Here is a 19,673-nt window from a genome sequence, read left to right as displayed (position 1 = left end):
TTTACCATATCTCTGCTCTGAACCTGTCAAGCCACAGTCTGTGACTCTTGCCTCTCTTGCATCTGCCACAAGCAAGAACAGTTTGGCTCCTTCGTCTAACAATCCCTTCAGGAAGTTGGGATGCGTTTACATGCAAATGGATGATAATGAAGGTGCACAAGCCTTGAAGAGCTTTATCTGTTAACTGAAATAAAACCTTTTTCTTTCCAGAATAAATGCATCCTAAGTCTTCTTCACTCCAGTAAAGCATGTACTGGAGCCCAAGTCTCCAAGGACAACTTTCACTATAACAGAAGCATTCAAAAGAAGAATACATCCCATTTCCAGCTTCCTAAGTCTTTGCAAAAGCCTCCAGACAGAGTTATAAGGCTTTAACGTTTTTTTTATCATCACCTGCTTCCAAGAAGTTCTGCCTTACCCTCTTCTACAAATTCACAGCAGAGGATTCCAGTTTGCCCAGCAGTGCCGTTTCAACATGTAGCAGGTCCTCAAACACCATGAAATAATGATGGAAACCCAATCATATCTGGTCAGACCAGCAGTGAAGTTTCTAACTCACACATGCAGATTTGTTTGGTTTTAGCACTTTGGATAAATGGCCATCTGTGAGGTCATCCCTTTGAGTGTTAACATCCTGGGCTATTTATTTGTTATTCATCAAAGTAAAGTGCTCCCAATTTAAGGGCACAGGAATAAGTTTTCAGAAGAGAAGCAAGATACCAAGAAAAGTAAAATTAGAGCAGACCTAGTTAACTCTTGCCAGCATGGGCTGGTTTTCCTACTAGTCATTTGGTATGTGGGTTTCATATCTTCAAAGCTGGATGTGATCTTTTAACTTGGTAATTTTAATGATTCAAACACATCCCAGGTGAACACTTGTAGAGATCCTAAGCTCATAAGAATGACCTCAGCAAACAATTCTCTTGATGATAATGTAATTTGAGTTGACTTTCTATACACATATATGCTCTAACCAGCACACATTTGAAAGCATATATAGTGATGACCAAAACTATACCTTGCCATATACAGCTCCCTGAACAGCTTTTGGCTCTAACACGCTACAAATTTAAGGAAAGTGCATAAACACAGCCAATTCATCTAGCAGAGAGCCCTGTATCCAACTATGTCTAAAAGCAAGAGGATATGGAAGAGCAAGGCAAGCACAGAATGGCATTTTGCTGATATATTTCTGCAGCTTCCAGCATTCATACACTCTCAGAACTTACAGTACCCCAAACAGTAAAATCCACAGATTAATCACACACTTCATGAAAACTTACCTTTGTTATTTTCATTGCTATGAATAGTTTAGTATGATTAGCAAACTTTATCATTACTTTCCAGCAGATTATTTCCCATATAATTTGTGAATGTGCTGAATATCACTAGCATTTGTAGAGTTCTCGCCACCATCAAAATCGACTATTTAAACCTTTTCTCTGTTGATTACCTTTTAGTTAGGTAGTAATACTCAGGGCACCATGCCTCTCAGATCTGGGTAACTTACTTTCTTTGTGAACCCCCGATGAGAAATCTTAATAAAAGTCTTTTGCAAACCCCAGTAGAAGATCTTAATCAAACCATCCTATCCACTGACCCAGTGACACCTTCAAAGAGCTGCAGCAGATCTGAGAGACAGTACTTACTGCTGCCTTCCCCTAAATATCTGGTTTATTTCAATCCAGTGTATCTGTGCATCATTTATTGCATTCTTTCTAATAATAAGTCCACCAAATTTAGTCAGACGTGGTTATTTAGACAAAGGCATTGCTAACAATGAAGTTAATGTTTACTGCTGATAGTAATAAATGAGTCACCTTTCTTGTTCTTTCTAAAAAAAAAAAATAATTTTGCTTTGTGCATAGACTTAGAATAAGCAGGAATAATGTGGGAAAATGGTGATAGGATTATTTAGCATGAAACACGCAGGGTTGGAAAAATTACCAGGCACTTGTTTAAAATCAGAATCCATAGCACGTTTTTTGGTAATTTTACAGGCAATAATAACACAACAAAAAAATCTGTTTTCATAAGAGACATTAATTGTGTTATGTTTCTTAATAACTGAAGCTTACAGAGCCCTTTAGGTAAAGAAAGCCCATACTGTGCAGAGGGATTTCACAACATCCTGTTTATTTCAAACAGGACTTCAGAGTGTCACTGGGTAAAGAAAATGTGAGAGCATTTGTTCAGCATTTTGCTAGACAAACGTAGAAACTATATTTGAATATCCTAAGCTCTTTTGACAGATGTGGCTTTTAAATTGCCAAGACAACATAAATAACAGCTCTAAATATAAACAGCCAAATGCTCCAATCGCAACTACAGCTCTTACTGCTGTGATTACTACACACTGACAAGTTTTTAGACCTGTCCCTTGCTATTTGTTCCTCAACTACAGGACAAAATCCTTCACTGGCTTCTCTAATCCACACAGACATGTATCCAGCTCAAACATTCATGTGGACTTCAGTCGTGCCTGGAGAAGCCTGTAACTTCTCAGACTTGACTATGGTTCAGTTTTGTTTCCAAGTACCATTACAGCATGCTGTAGACTTATATAAAACATATGTGTATCTCCTGACTATTACTTATTCCTTGTGTTTGGGGTTTGTTTTTTATTTTTCTTTCCTAAAGCAGGGGAGTGTCTTCCCCTCTCTCTCCAAAGCATTTCACAGAGAGCTTCTCCATCAAATAGCAAAACCTCTGGCATACAATTAAATAACTCACATCAGCATTTCCATCTGAAAAAAACCACAAAAGGAAACAGAAGTGATGTGTTCGCTTTAGCCTGATTTATCCCAAAATTGAATACACATCCTGGCAAAACAATAGGTATTTTCCTAAGATCATCTGTCACAAGGGACAGAACATAAACTTCACCTCTGGTCTATTTGATGAGGTTTATTATCCCAGAAGAAAGTGAAATCAGACACTCATCCCAAGTTGCAAAGAAGAAGAATTTGAAAGCAGAGCGGTATTTCAGACAAGTTAGCAAAACTACAATTTGAGAAACAGAAAATGATAGATTGAAGAAGATAATTTGCCATGTTCAGAGGGTTTTTTCAACTTTCCATGTGACATTCTTTTTGAACAAACTGCTTTTCTGCAAGCAGTTTTACTCTTACCGTGTCATGAAGAGTATTTTATTCTCTTTGAAAAATTACATGGTCCACACTGGTATTTGATTTGAGCATGCAATTTTACTTTCTCTGCCCCTCTTTGATATGCTATTTTTTTTCTCTAGTTTTGTCAATTTTGATTGGGAAGATGAAGGAGTCCTGTGCTGTATGTGCCTAGAGCCCACTACCACAGGAGTTCAGATTCTGTGTACATCTCAAGACCCTTCTGCACTAAAAGTGGTATCATTGTCAACCATCCTTCTAATCTGGATCTTAAATATATGTGTTTGTCTTTTGATATTTCAATGCCATTTAACATAAGATGAATGGTATACTAGTGTGCAAGAAAGAAAAAAAGTTCATCTACTCACCTCGACAGTAGTAATTTACCATGAAGTTTTAAATCAGCAGCACAATCATCAGATTGACAGTTCCTCTCAAAAACAGTCTGTGAAAAACACAAAAGAACTGTTAAAGCATGAAAGGAGGAAGATCAAAGTTCAAAGAAGGAACATGCTTGGATGAAATAAGAAATCACTAAAATCTGTGATACAGGAATATACAGTGTGAGTGTTAAGGAAATTCAAGGTGAGGCAAATCTTATCCTTATAAGAACTGGTTTTATTCTCTTCTAACCGCACAATAAATTTCATCAAACTACACTCTCTCAGAGGTTTTCCCCAATCCATTCTCACTTCTCATCCGACAAGAATTACTGCTCATACAATATTTCTGGCATTCTTATTTCTCTTCCCAAAGTAGGTCCATGAAAATCAAACAGAAAATAAAGTATTTATGAAACTATTTTTAGTCCTAAGAATTGCAAGTAATAAAATCATACAGCAAATATTTTCACTAGATTTTATGTACAGTACGAAACATTTCTGACATCCTGCAAGCAACAGAAAGTGACAAAGACTGTTACATACCAGTGATACCCTCAAATAATGGAACCATTGTCAATGTTGAGAACTCCAGTAATGCTTAGAATCACAGAATATGCTGAGTTGGAAGGGACCCACAAGGATCATTGAGTCCTCTTAACCCTGCACAGGATCATCTAGGAACTATGAAGGGACAACATACAGACATGCTATTTAAGTGGCAAAAAGCAGGGGAGTACATGAGATGTCTATGAACTGATGCATATCTCTGTAGTAGTGTGCCTTGGCTAAATAAGGCAGCTACCAGTAAGTGAAAGAAGAGAACATGAACATGTTCCCGGCATCAAAGAAATCCAGATGCTGTCAAGATCAAGGTTACCTTCCCCTGCTGTTTAGACCAGAGATCAATACCTTTCTGAACATAAGGTGAGACTTTTCAGGCTGGAGGACTCACTCTTTCAGAATTGTAATGCTCTTCAGCTTACCATATATCGAAACACCCAAAATGAGTGCTACCAACACTGTTCAGCCAGGAAACCTGACAATCCACCAATCTTTTCCTTTAATATGAATGTTCCTTTCTTCAGTCTTGGCTTCATTATTTTAATTACAAACCTAATATAATTCAATCATAAATGCAAAGACAGAGAAAATCTGTCCAGGACATACATAACAGTCAGATAGGGTTGGAGAGACTGAGTAGGAAAAAAAAATTTATGGAGTTTGTACATTTTTTAAGAGTTCTGCCCAACAGTATCAGGATTGGAGAAAGACTTGAACCTTAGGCCCAGAGGGCATAGCGACTTCTGGTCCTTTCCAGGAAGATTCTTGACTAAGGAGGCAGCTTGTTCTCCTTTTAATATGTTGTCAGAGCTCTCCCAAAAGGAGTGGACCTCTATAAAGTTAATTGGTGTTGGACTAGCAGATATCAAACTATGCACTGAGTTGCAAAAGAAGAAAGATGGAAGGTGGCCAGTTCATCTGGGCTATTTTTACTTCGCTCTTTCACGTTCCTTCCCCACCTTTTGCTTTCTCAGAATCTCAGAAGTGAAATTTATTGTGGCTTTAAAAACAAGGACTCCTTAATAAAGACTATCACAACTAAAGGACAAGAATAGCGCTGAGACAGGAACAGATGCTAGGCATCCCTCGCAAAACATGACACATATCAGAGGTATAGTTTCCAAAGTCCTCAGAATTAATCCCCAACCACTGTAGTAGCTATACATAGGAAAGACTGTTTGACCTTGAGAGGAGAAAGAATAATAAACTGTAAAAAAATTCTTGCCTGTCAGTTTCCCTGTTTGCATTGCAGAAATCTTGGCAAAGCGAACACAGTGATCTAAAAATTATCTGTACATTTCAAAGTATAAAGTACTGTAAGTACATTTAAGTAACTATCTAATAACCCTGCCATTTTGTTACTTAATCTATAGTTACAGTTCTGCAGAATGAATTAACAAATATTTCATTTTCTAAAATCACTGAACATGTATTTCTTCCAGCTTGCATTAGACAGCAAGTGATTTTGAAATACATAGAGAGTATTTTACTATATCACAGGAACCCTAGTTCCTATATAGCACTGGGTTGGGAGAAAGAAATTATGGTGATGAGTCCCCAGATCTGTAGCTGTGTTGTAGTCAACTGTTTGCTTCTGTGGAGGATCTTGAACCTGCTCAGGTTTGGGGGGAGCTTTGTCACCTCAAAGCAGCTGGCTGAACTGGATTTCCAGTCCAACAGGCTGCTAGGACTCATGGATGCAGGCACAACTGATTCAGTAGCCCAGGAACTGATTAGCACTTCCAGGCTAAAGACACCTCTGGATTATTTTGCTATTTTCCACTATTTCCCTGGTCTACCAGGACTCAACTCCACTTTCCCTTCTTGTATGTATTCTAGAGTCTCAACCCTCTAGCTTCTTACAGTCCGTGTATTTCCTCCATTTTCTTCTCTGTTAATTTGAGCATTCTCTTCCTCAGCCTTTTGCTGTTTTCTGCTTTTCAAATTGACTAATTCCTGCCTGTTTAAATTCCTCCTAAAGAATTAAGAGAGTAAACACACTTTAAGGCATCATAAAATTTGTGACCACTACTTACATATTCTGTTACTGTGCCCTTACTCAGGCTACTGACTGCAATTTCTTTGAGCCAGAAACTGTACCTAACTCAACACTGTAGGCTGTTACAGCAGGAGTCCACTCCTGGGATATGGCACAGGTCCTACTACAATATCATAATGAATTTTAAATCCAAGCAGTCTTTAAACTGGTTGCAGCTTTAAAATACCAGTTTTGAGGATTTATAGAGCTCTTTAAATATTAAAATTGTTAAAGAAGGTAAGCAGTGGGTTGTATGTGTTATCCATAACTGAAAAAAGGAAGTAGGGTAAAACATTCACTGCACTGTGTAAACAGTTCATAATTTTTGCTGTTACTATTACCCAAAGTGAAGAGCAACAATTCTGAACAGTGACTTTATAGAAATCTAATTGAATTTTACTGTATTCTACTAACATTGAACCAAGTACCTCACAGCTTTGAATATGTATATCAGAGATGGTCAAGAAGCTTCCTTACATTAAGAAATACATACATAAAAAACTGTGGGGGGGTGAAGGGCAAAAATTATCCTCAGTGAAAAACACAGCCACACCTCTTATCTCAAAGCCACCACATGTTTGTCTGGCATTTCCACAAGAAAAATAGGTGTTTGTGTGCTCAGTAGCAGGGACAGGATAACCTCAATGCTTCTACAACACATCTTCACTGTACAAACACAAAACTAATGTAAAGTACATGGTCACTGAGTCTGTCAGACTTCCTGAAATCACCAGATCTACAGCAAAGCACAGATCAAACGCAGTGTTTCTGGGGTCCATGATTCCCCTCTGCACTCTCTCCTTTGCTGCCCAGAGGAGAGAAATTGTTCCTCAGGAACAATTGTTCCAGGGCAGTTCTCACCATGTCACCAAACTTCCTGGACAAACACAGTTTTCTCAAGTTCTGCATGGCGACTTTTCTGAGTAAAAAAAGATAATGCTTCTTGGGAGATCAAAGAATGCGATAGATATGTCCCTGAGAGGTTAGAAAAGATGGATAGTGCTCATATCCTCCAGTGGGTAAGTCAAAAAGCCTACATTAAGGTACACTCATTATAAAGAGTGAATATACACATCTGTACATAATCAAATGTACAGTAAGGAGAAATCTAAAGATAGTTGATCAGGAAGGGAATATGTCTACATAGGCAGACACATCAGGGCCTCAAAGCAAGTATCTGTGCCCATTATGCCTCTTGAAGAGAGGAATAAGAATTAAATTCCACATTTTGTGGTAAAGGCCAGGGGTAAATGTAGTAGAGAGTAAGAGGGGGATAAATCTTTAGTTCCTGCATCCTAAGCCATCCTAAGCACAAAGCTTCTGGGTATTGGGCACGTAGATATTCTCCTTTTCCTTCTTGCTGATAATGGACTGCTACTGAAAGTTGCTAGGAGGTAAAAAAAGAAAGAAGGAGCCTGGCTTCAGGCTAATGATCAGAGCTCTGTACTCAGAGGAAGGTGATCTGGGATTTCATACCAGGTTTACTAAACTGCTTCACTTTCTTTCAATGGCTATCAAAAATTAAACACATCTCTGTTTCTGAAGTAGGGAAGAGAACAGGAAATATAGAAAATAAAAAAAACCAACTCTGCATTTATGGCACTACCCCCTACAGAAAATACTGGAAATCTTCCAATAAACTAAGAGGAAAAAAAATTATTTCAAGATATCCATTCTCCCAAAATTCAGGGAAGCATATGAAAATTTCAGGTTGTAGCTGAAGTGTACAAGACTTTGAGAGGTTGCCAGCACTGTTCACTAGAACAGTGTTCTAGTGTTCTAAGAGTTCTGCCCATCCTTTCACAGAAACGGAAGGTGACAGCTGAAGGTCAATGCTTGAAGAGAAGGGGGGAAAAAGGAGGAGAAACAAAATTCTCAAAAGAATCCTTGAAAACATCATTTTATGGACATGGATAAGAGAGCAGTGATTCACTTGAGATCAGGCGTTAAAGTACTTCCTCACACATCAGTCAGATAGCACCCCTTAAAAAGCAGTAGACCTGGCTTTTGGTAAATGAGGATCCATTCCTTCAACTTCATAAACTGTGCCATGGACTTCTACAGAAAAAATAAGGTTATGCAAAATAATCTGGGTTAAGAATACAGTATTTCAATCTCTGATTTCCTGTAAATTGTCGCCAAAACCTGTAGCATGTGCAGAGATGACTTAACAATTAGATCAGGCTAGCAGCACAAAACCAATTCAATAAGGGTGCTTGTTATTCTAATAATTCTTTACTTTTTAGATCTTGATGCTATATGGTTATAACCACGCCATCTGGTAAAGCTGAGTTCTTGGACCCTTATTCAGAGATGAGGATATATGATCCAATTTTCAAAAGTGCTGAGCTGTAAGCAAAGCTCACTACCTTTCCTAGAAAGTATTTTTTGTTTATAGCTTTACACTATACACTTTTCACTCACTGTGCCTAAATATAGATACAGGAGCCTGATTTTAGACCTTCACTTATTTTGTTTTTAAACCCTCAAGCTGCCTGCAAAATAAAGCTATTACCTACACATCTAATGGTCACAGAAAAAGAAGTATAGACTAATTCTTCTGAGGCATCCTATGCTTCACTATACTACTCATGGAAACGTTCCATTCATATATCCTGATGAGCCACGCACAAAATGGCTGATTTAAATTCCCACCAGAAAAAAAATTATTATTGTGAAAAACTTTCCAGGATTTCATCAGATGTGCTGGCTAAAATGAGAATGCATGATTTCCACAATAAGCCTAACTGAATGGCAGAGTAAACACATGACAAAAGCAGCAATACTGTGGGAGTGATATGTGTTCAGCAGAATCCTACTGGGAAACCAAAGAACCGTGCTGCTACTACATGGTGCAAGGGATGAAGGTTAGCTAACAAGCTCCCGCAGCTCCACATAGACTTCAACAGAGCACTAAGTTTGAAGAGAGAAGAGGATAAGACCAGGCTCACTAGAAATGAGCCTAGAGGAGGCATGTCAGATTTGGGGGTGAAAGCAGTAGCCCAGCTGAAGTGCATCTACACCAATGCACACAGTGTGGGCAACAAACAGGAGAAGCTGGAGGTCACTGTGCAGCAGGAAAGCTATGACGCAGTTGATATCACAGAAACATGGTGGGATGACTCGCAAGACTGGAGTGCTGCAATGGGTGGCTACAAGCACTGCAGAAGGTAGAATTTTCAATGGGTACAAAACTGGCTGGATGGCCAGACCCCAAGAATTGTGGTGAATGGAGCTAAATGTAGTTGGCAGTCAGTTACTAGCTGTGTTCCCCAGGGCTCAGTTTTAGAGCCAATCTCACTTAATATCTTTACTGATGATCTGGATGAGGGGATAGAGTGTACCCTCAGTAAATTTGAAGATGACGCTAAGTTGGGTGTGAGTGTTGATCCGAGGGAGGGTAGGAAAGTTCTACAGAGAGACCTGGACAGACTTGATTAATGGGCTAAGGACAACAGCATGAGGTTCAATAAGTCTAAGTGCCAGATCCTGCACTTGGGTTGCAGGAACCCCATACAGAGCTACAAGCCTGGGGAAAAGCATCTGAGAGCTGTTCAGTGGAAAGGGACTTGGGGATGCTGGCTGACAGCCATCTCGATATGAGCCAGCAGTGTGACCAGGCGGTCAAGAAGGCCAAAGGCACCCTGGCCTGTATCAAGAATAGTGTAGCCAGTAGGACTAGGGAAGTAATCATCCCCCTGTACTTGGTATTGGGGAGGCTGCAGCTCAAGTACTGAGTTCAGTTCTGGGCCACTCACTTTAGAAAGGACATTGAGGTGCTGGAGCATGTCCAGCAAAGGGCAACAAGGCTCATGAAAGGACTAGAGAACATGTCTTATGAGGAATGGCTGAGGGATCTGGGTTTGTTTAGTCTTGAGGAGGCTCAGGGGGGGACCTCATCACTCTCTCCAATGACCTGAAAGAAGGCTGTAGCGAGGTGGGAAACGGTCTCTTCTACTGTGCCTGCAGTGAGATGACTAGAGGAATGGCCTTAAGCTGAGCTAGGGGAGATTCATATTACATATTAAATTTTTTTCACTATTAGGGTGGTCAGGTTTTGGAATAGGTTACCCACGGAGGTGGTGGAGTAACCATCCCTGAAAGTGTTTAAGAAGTGTCTGGATCTGGCATTGGGTGATATGGTTTAGTAGTTACAGCTGTAGTGCTGGGTTAACAGTTAGACTTGATGATCTTAAGGGTCTTTTCCAACCTTGATGATTCTACAGTTTCATGACAGGCGAGGAAGGAGAGGTGGTGGGGTGACTCCGTACATTAAGGAATGTTTCAACTGTATAGAGCTTAAGGATAGTGATGATAAGGTTGAGTGTCTATGGGTAACAATCAGGGGGAGGGCTAACAAGGCAGACATCCTGCTGCAGAGAGTCTGTTATAGACCACCCAACCAGGATGAAAGGAAGTATTGTATAAGCTGATGTTTCATGAACACTAGCTCTTGTTCTTGTGGGAGACTCTAAGTTGCTGGATGTCTCCTGGAAACTCAACACAGCACAGAGAAGGTAGTCTAGGAGGTTCCTGGAACGTGTGGAAGATAAATTCCCGACACAGCTGGTAAGTGAGCTTAGCAGCAGTGGTGCCCCGCTAGGCCTGTTGTTTACAAACAGAGAAGGGCAGGTGGGAGATATGGTGGTTAGAGGCTGTCTTGGGCACAGTAACCATGAAATGACAATTTTCGATCCTTGGTGGAGCAAAGAAGGGGGTCAACAAAAACCTCTACTTTGGACTTCCAGAGGGCAGATTTTGGCCTATTCAGGATATTGGTTCAGAGAGTCCCCTCTGAAACAATCCTTAATTAACAAAAGGGTCCAAGAAGGCTGGACAAACTTCAAGAAGGGAGTCTTAAAGGCACAGGAGCAGGCCATACTATGTGCTGAAAGATAAGCCAGAAGAAGAAGACCAGCCTGGCTGAACAGGGAGCTTTCCCTGAAACTCAGGGGAAAAAAGAAAGTTTATCAACTTTGGAAGAAGGGGCAGGCAACTCAGGAAGAGTACATGAATATTGTTAGGTCATGTAGAAAGAAAATTAGAAAGGTGAAAGCTCAGATAAAATTCAATCTAAAAAGTGTTTTTATAAATACATTAAAAACAAAGGGAGGGCCAATGAGAATCTCCCTAATTGGATGTAGGGGGAGCATAGTTACCAAGGATGAGGAAAAGGCTGAGGTACTTAATGCCTTCTTTGCCTCAGTCTTTAACAGTAAGACCAGTTATCCTCTGCAGGCCCCCTGAGCTGGTAGACAGGGACCAGGAGCAGAATATACCCCCTGCAATCCAGAAGGAAGTAGTTAGTGACCTGCTCTGCCACTCGGACACACACAGGTCTATGGGATCAGATGGGACTCCAAGGGTACTGAGGGAGTTGGCTCACCAAGACGCTCTCCATCATTTATCATCAGTCCTGGCTAACCAGGGAGGTTCCAGATTATTGGAGGTTGGCCAGTGTGATGCCCACAAGAAAGGCCAGAAGGAGGATCCAGGGAACTATAGGCTTGTCAGCCTGACCTCAGTGCCCAGGAAGGTTGTGGAACAGATTGTCTTGAGCGCAATCACATGGCACATACAAGACAAACAGGGGATCAGGCCCAGTTACCATGGGTTCAGGAAAGGCAGATCCTGCCTGACCAACCTGATCTCCTTTTATGACTAGGTGACCCACCTAGTGGACGAGGGAAAGGCTGCGGCTTCAGCAAAGCCTTTGATACGGTCTTCCATGGCATTCTCCTGGAAAAGCTGGCACCCATGGCTTGGGCAGGTGCCCTCTGTGCTGGGTTAAAAACTGGTTGGATGGCCAGGCCCTTAGAGAGATGGTGAATGGTGCTGCATCCAGCTGGTGGCCGGTCACTAGTGATGTTCCCCAGGGCTCAGTACTGGAACCAGTCCTGTTTAATATCTTTACTGATGTCTGGATGAGGGGATTGAGTGTACCCTCAGTAAGTTTGTGGATGATGCCAAGTTGGGTGGGAGTGTTGATCTGCTGGAGGGTAGGAAGGCTCTGTAGAGGTATCTGGACAGTCTGGATCAACAGGCCAAGGCCAACAGCATGAAGTTCAAAGAGGCCAAGATCTGGATCCTGCACTTCAGCCACAACAATCCTGTGCAGTGCAACAGGCTGGGGGCAGAGTGGCTGGAAAGTGGACCAGTGGAAAAGGATCGGGGGGTGCTGGTTGACAGCCAGCTGAACATGAGCCAGCAGTGTGCCCAGATGGCCAAGAAGGCCAATTGTATCAGCAATAGTGTGACCAGCAGGACTAGGGAAATTATTGTTCCCTGCACTCAGCACTGGTGAGGCCGCACTTCGAGTACTCTATCCGTTTCTGGGCCCCTCACTATAAGAAAGACATTGAGGTTCTGGAGCAAATCCAGAGAAGCTAGTGAAGGGTCTAGAGGGTAAATCCTGTGAGGGGTGGCTGAGGGAGCTGGGGTTGTTTAGCCTAGAGAAGAGAAGGCTCAGAGCTGACCTTATCATTCTCTTCAACCACCTGGAAGGAAGTTGTAGCCAGATGTGTGTTGGTCTCTTCTCCAAGGCAACTAGTGACAGGACAAGAAGAAACAGCCTTAAGTTGCACCAGGGGAGGTTCAGGGAGATCAGGAAGAATTTCTTCACTGAAAGTGTTGTCAGGCATTAGAATGGGCTGCCCAGGGAGCTAGTGGAGTCACCATCCATGGTGGTATTCAAGAAATGACTGGATGTGGCACTTAGTGCCATGGTCTAGTTGACAAGGTGGTGATCAGCCAAAGGTTGGACTCAATGACCTCAGAGGTCATTTGCAACACAATGATTCTATGATTCTGTGATGTCTTCATACAAAGAAAACAGATGTTCCTTTATAGTGCATTAGCATAAGAAAACAGAAACTGGTCAGTAATAATTATTATACAATAGTAAGGGCACAACCATGTAAGTCAAACTTCTCCAACCGGAGAAAGCTACAGGGGGAATTCATCCACTTCACTAAGATTCTGAGCCTGCGGTTCATGACTAGCACATTGCCAATTGTCATGCCATCTAAGCCAAATGCAATCATTTGCCCTCTATTTCAGCTGTATCCTGCTTTCAGTAAGAGTTAAAACCAAGCTAAAAAACAGAGAGGACATTCAAATGTGAGAGGAACAGGAACTCCCAATGAAAACAGCTGTTTAAAAAGATCAGACATGAAACCTGTTAGCTATTGAAAGCAAGCAATAAATTAATAAACATATGTATTACTTATTGCCCAGAGCAGTGAGTGTATTTAACAATGCAATCTCTGTCCTCATATTCTCCTGGGATGAAGAATTGCAATTGGTGGCAATAGAAATATGCCTCCAGCCTTTCAGAGCTTTATTTGATTTCTGGTGTGACTCACTCAACTTTCAGGCTGAGGCAATTTTTCCTTTTTTAAATTATTAACAGTTTAAATCACCCAAATAGTGTCCTCATTTTACAAGACTTCAGACCTTATAAATTCATAGAACAACAGAAAGAGCTATAAGGGTAATTGTCCCATCTCCCCATACAATTGTAGAATGGATTCCTGCAGCACATTTCTCTATATATTTTCCTGTCTTGTCTTATATGGTCTTCCATTTATTTTGGATAACTACAGAATAATTCAATTATATAATCTCAGGAGGGTTCTTTTAAGATATTTGAGAACATTTTCCACTCTAAACCTTCTTATTTCTTCTACTAAAATTGGAACTGTGTAAAATGAATCTTTTTTATTCAGGATGCTTTCATACTTAAAACATTTTAACACAACAGTAAACCCCTTTTTTACTCACCACTCAATTGTGGAATTAAATATCTAAACGCATAATAACAATGACAAACTAAAAAACAGATGTGGCACCTATTTTGTCATCTGGAAATGTCCAAAAAAAATCTCCAAATCATCATACATAATTTAGGTCCACATTTAGCTCCTTTAGACCCTGAAGGATATGTGGAAGTCTTGACCTACAATCCACCTGCACTTCAGTGGTTTTGTATTTATGAATGTTACTCTGAACGGACAAGGCTTTTGCGGCACTGAGGTACTCTGAACTAAATGAACTAATACCATCATATATCTTCTCAAAATGTTAGGTGTTCCAATTAAGGTTTCCTGGTCCTTCATAAAACTCCTAAAAAGATATGAACAGAGTTAATGGAGCCTGTCTCCTAGAAGTCTGTCACTGTCTCTATGGCTTTTTAAGAATACTACAATTTTCTATTATAGCTCCAAGCATAAGTGGGAACTCACCCTTTCTTACAATTTCCACCTACATTGCAGTGTGGAAACTAAATGGATGCCAATGCTGAACTGCAGAAACTGGCCAGTAGGATTTAAATTTAGGGTTCAGTTTGCAAATGTGTATGTGTTTCTCTCTCCTTTCACTACCTGTTTATCCGAGAAACCTGTAAACTATATCAGATAATTCACATTCTATCACCTAAGATGGGATCACTATATAGTCTGAGCACATATGCCAAGACAACAAGGTCTCTATGTCTGTGTGTGTTCATGTGTATATTAGCACATATTGGCTACTGCTCTTTGGGAAGCCCATGAGATCTAAACCTGGGGATCAAACCATGTATTACACATTCTCAGTTACGTTGGTTTTCGTCTACAAGTTGAAAAAACTGGACAATTGCTGGTCAAGCCTGTCATTGCTTAAGAACAAGCAAATAGAAATGTATAAAATCAGAGGCACTGACTTCCACTCATTCTTAGTTCAGTGAGTTTGTCAATTACAACCATTTCTGAGGTACAGTACATCTGGATACCCGCTGTTCTTGTTCAGTTAAACTCTTCCAGACTTTTAAAACTTTCCTCATTATTGCCATTCAACAGCAACAACAGCAACCATGAAAAAAACCCCAAAAAACCAACAAAAAACCCTCCAACCAAACACAAAACAAACCCAGGCAAAAGTACATGCTCAGGATGGGTCCTTCCCAGATTTCCCGGCATGAACAACATCCAGTCCCTGCCAGTTCAGCACCAACTCTGACCAAACTCATCTAGAGCAAAAGACAGACACCACCAAAGGGAGAACAAAGGGAGGAATATAAATTATTGCTTCCAGCAATCCCAGTCCAATCAAACAGAAAACAATAGTAATTAGGTAGGAAGGGTGGCCCATGGTGGATTTTTGCAAAAATAAATGCAGAAGATAATTTGGGAGCTTGCCCTGCCCAAGAAGGAGAATTTTGTGGCAAGACATTTCATATGGAACATGGCAATTAGACTGACCCCTGCAGTCTCCAAGGACTTCCTATATATCTGTGTGTAAGTCAATTAATCTTCAAATTTACCACCTATTCAGCTACTGACAGCTATATGAATCTACTGAGGCTTCAGCTGTATCAGTAAATTTAACTGTCCTGGCCTCAAGACAGGAATATCCTATCTCCTGACCCATGCCTAGAAATGGTTTACAGAAGTTGGCACAGGTTAAAATCAAGCCAAGAGCCATTCCAACAGCTTGCCAGCATGAAGATGTTCCAATGCCAAGATGTCATTCCAACACACAGCTCAGCTTGCTGGCAGTGATATGACCTGACTCAAGGAGGCACACCTCTGTAGAAAGTAAGAGATCTGGAGAAAAACCACTGACAAACCTGGACCATGCTGTGTGTATGGACATGTATTTTAGCCTATCCAGATCTGTCATTGCTTTGTTCTCAGTATGAGACTGGGGGGGGTGTGCATGTTTTAAAATAGAGAATGGCATTATTGTGCAGCAAACCAAAAATCACTAGAAATGTTCATAATTCAGCTCCACGAAAATACTTCTATAATTCCTCATACCTGCCAACCAAGCTAATTTGTGTGCAAATACTTTGCCAGATTTTCAAACACAAGTGTTTCCAAAAAATAGATCTCTGCTTTAAAAAAAGTGAAGTTTGTTCAAGAAACATGCAGTCTCAGTCACCCAGGGGTGCAGCAATGGACACAAATTCTCACTGCAAATCAGTAAGACAGCTGGGAACAGAAAGTCCTAAACGTTTTCTGTCTCTTAACTTACAAAGGGTTTTATGGCAGACCATTTACAAATTCCTGAAGACACCGGCACAAAAAACCCCAATAAGAATATTTTCCTAAAACAAAATGGTGTCTCCATCCACATTATAGTAGGTGATTTTATTACAGTATTTAGAGCAGGTAGAATTCTAGTCTACCACATTTTGAACTCTAAGATATATTACTGGATACTACTAAGAACAATTCTCCATTGTACATGACAGGAGAGCTCTCCTCTTCTTGGTTGACATACAGTGGGTATACAAAAATAAATGTTATAGTATAAACCACTTACAAAGCCAAATCAAGTAAATACATATTAATTTCCTGAAGCAAGCAGACTTACTAGTTTTTTTCCTGTGGATGGAGGTAGCAACTGGATTTAAGAGGCAATAAAGAAGCTAATGGAAATTCATCCTTAGAGTGGGAAGTTTTAAAGTTTGTAATACACTCTTGAAAAATAGAATCTTTTTTCCCCCCCCACCTAATCTTAACCCATCAGAGATTTTCTGTTCGAGCAAAACCGAGCTGGTTAATTTGGAAAGCTATAATCTTCTCCATGCAGCTAGTCTCCATCCAACAATTGTACTAGTTGCTGAGCCATTTATCAATAGACGTATAAGTATTTACTTTTTCTACCACAAAAAAATACATCAATCTGCCATTTCTGGTAAGCATATATAAGAACTAAGAAAATAATAAAGTCCAATAGAAACCATTACTGCGTCCTGGGCCAAATAATCCTTCAGAACGGCTTAGTTACATTATTACTTAATTTTGAAGTATCTGAGCCTATTTGCTTGCAAAAAATAACCAATAATGACATCCCAAAATTGCATGTTTTTCATTAAGAAATTTCAGTGAAGAACCTTTTCTTCAAATAAGTTAGATATTACAATTATTTATCATCTTTTGATTGTTTCAAGCACAGATCATTTAGGAACAGAAGCAGGTTTCTTCACTGAACAGTCAAAGCATTTTGCAGTGCCTTACAGTAAAAGCTGCATTCTTTTAAAATGAAGGTGACCAATAAATAAAACCATTTTGAATGACATCTCACATCAATGCACTCCTTTACTATTATAGTTCTGCTTTGGTCTAAGTGATGAGTACAGGGTTAGACTGTTCTCTCACATATAGTGCAATACTGATTTAAAAGATGAATATCCAACAAAATCCTTTTCTGTGATTATGTCATTAAGGAGATGTCACTTTTGGTGGTGGATATCCATGAACAGTATTTCCAAGCAGACTCCTTAAATGCATCAGAGCAAAACAACACAAAGAACTTCACGTGCTCAATATAATCTTCAATTCTTATGTCAAGAGGCCTCTTGATGGCTTTCCTACCTCCTTGTTTGTGAGTCATAGGGCTGTACACTTGCTGGGAGGTGACGAATGCAGGAAACATCTGGTTCATGAAAGAAAAACTGAAATACCGGTGAAAGAGATCACTTCAGCTTTAACATCACTTTAGTTTAAATAAAATCACATCTAGGTGACTGTAAAGTCCATGTTTGCAAAATGTATGGCTTTTCGAGAAGGTCTAGCAGAGCTGTAGCAGGATCTTGAAAAATGGAAGTCTCCCCCTTTCCTGCTCAGTGATGGTATCCTCCCATTTTTTCAGCTATTCACTACTTCCAGCTTCTTCTGCGTTCATTCACAAAAAACAGTCACCTGGTGTTTCAGAAAAGTATCATAATCTAAATGGTGTCTTGAATGAACATATGCAACAATTTTGATTCCAAAATGCCACGTCTTACTGGATCAACAGGATCTAGGACTTGCCAAAACAACACACAACCAGCTATAAAGACATTAGTACTAACATTAACTTTGTCCACCTGACCTCACCTGTGCCGTATCGTCTAAAAACAGAAACCACTAAGACTTAAATTGGACTTCCAAAATGTTCCTTCAAAACTGTTAGATTCTTTGAAAATGCAAATCATTTACTATAAAAGCTCTTGGCTTTTAAAAAGTATTTCTACTAAGAATATAATAAGAATCCTGAAAGAGAATGCTACATCCCAATTTTCCCATGAAATTGGCCTTTGAGGACCCCAGCACCACGCCTCCATGCCTCCAGCACCAAGGCTAATCCATCAGGGCCTTGTCACCATGACTGCCACACTAGCTCTGAAGCTTTTCTTACTTCCTTAGCTGAAAACACGACAGCACACCCAATGTCAAAATCCTTTTCTTACTAAGCTAAGTGAACAACATCTGGAAAGCAAATGGAAAGGGATTGTTAAACCATCTCCCTCTCACCCAAACTGCACAAGAAAACAAGTCAGGGGAAGTCCTAACATGTTTTTGTTTCTGCTCTATAATCTCAGCATTTAGGTATTTTAATACTGATCTGAAACCACGCCTGCAGAGCAAGATGTGACCTTTTGAGTTTAAGCCCATGGGTAAAGTATACAAGCAACTTGGTTCATGTAACACGCAGGTTTTCAGCATACTACTCGAGTTCCAAAGTTCTCCACAAATTCCCATCATGTTTTTGCAACAATACAAAATTCATATACATAACAGTCATACAATTTCTCTTCATAAAAAAAGTAATTCTTGAATGCATCTTTCATTCATACATTTATAAAAGTAAATCATACTTGAATTAATACTCATATCTTTTAAGTACAAGGATTATAACCAAATACAGTTCAACACACTTGGGTATATGACAAAGCAAATATCTTTAAACATTTTAGTTACTCTTTTTTTAAGTAGTATTCAGGGATCTTATGAGCAGCATCAGATTATGATGCTATCATCACTCAATAGACACAAACTTCGTAGGGTTAAAAATCAGATCTAACCATTCACTACTGAAAGTCTCAGACTCTAGGACAGACTTTTTGCTACTTAAAAAAAAAAAAGGGAAAAAGAAAAGAGAAGTTTTGCATTCACAAGTAATGCCAGATCCTAATTATGTAAGCATGCTTTGGAAAATGAACTTGAATGGATGTAACCCTGAGCAACTCAATTTAACTTTTAAGTTGGCTCTACTTTGAGTAAGGAACTGGAGCTACAGAGGACCCTTCCAGTGTAAATTACCTCACAATTCTGACACACGAGAAGCTTTCCCTACCATAGCAGAACTTTGATTTCCCTCAGAAGCCTTGAACTTCATGGCTGAACGCTTCAGTGCTGGCATGGTGGAAGGCTGAATTGTTGTGCGGGCTCCTTCCTCGGCAGACTGTTTTGCACCTACAAGGGCTACACTGAAAATGGAGGTTTTTAAAAGGCCACTAGCAGGGTCTCTCTCATCAACACGAGCACATGCTTCGTGAACCCTGAAAGTGTTTAATACCTCCATAAACACTGCCTTGATCACTCCTGTCAAAACCTGACAACGTTTGCCTGCATTTTTCAAAGATACTAGTGAGATCAAGACAGACAAACGAGAGGTGGAATAATCTCATGCACTTCAGACCCCTAGGGAACAATCTGGGAGAAAGGGGGATGGGAGAAAAATGAAATAATAATAATAATAGAAAGAATTTCTACCCTTTAAATGAGGAGTGTTTCAACATTAAGGGAATTCTCT

General features: G+C 40.0%; 1 protein-coding gene across 1 annotated transcript in view; it reads right to left on the bottom strand.

Moving 5' to 3' along the window:
- The window catches only part of ITGA9 (integrin subunit alpha 9), a 205,295-nt gene that overhangs the window by 73,871 nt on the left and 111,751 nt on the right, over window positions 1-19,673 (bottom strand). Inside the window, exon 17 of the mRNA XM_039384423.1 lies at window positions 3,497-3,573. Coding sequence (XP_039240357.1) covers window positions 3,497-3,573 — 77 coding nt within the window. The remainder of the gene's footprint in view (window positions 1-3,496; window positions 3,574-19,673) is intronic.

This window comes from Pipra filicauda, unplaced genomic scaffold (genome assembly GCF_003945595.2).
Source record: "Pipra filicauda isolate LSUMZ 115617 unplaced genomic scaffold, ASM394559v2 scaffold353_size752799_pilon, whole genome shotgun sequence".
In the NCBI taxonomy this organism is placed as follows: domain Eukaryota; kingdom Metazoa; phylum Chordata; class Aves; order Passeriformes; family Pipridae; genus Pipra; species Pipra filicauda.
The sequence above is the reverse complement of the archived record's forward strand: the minus strand, read 5'-3'. Positions and strand labels throughout refer to the sequence as shown.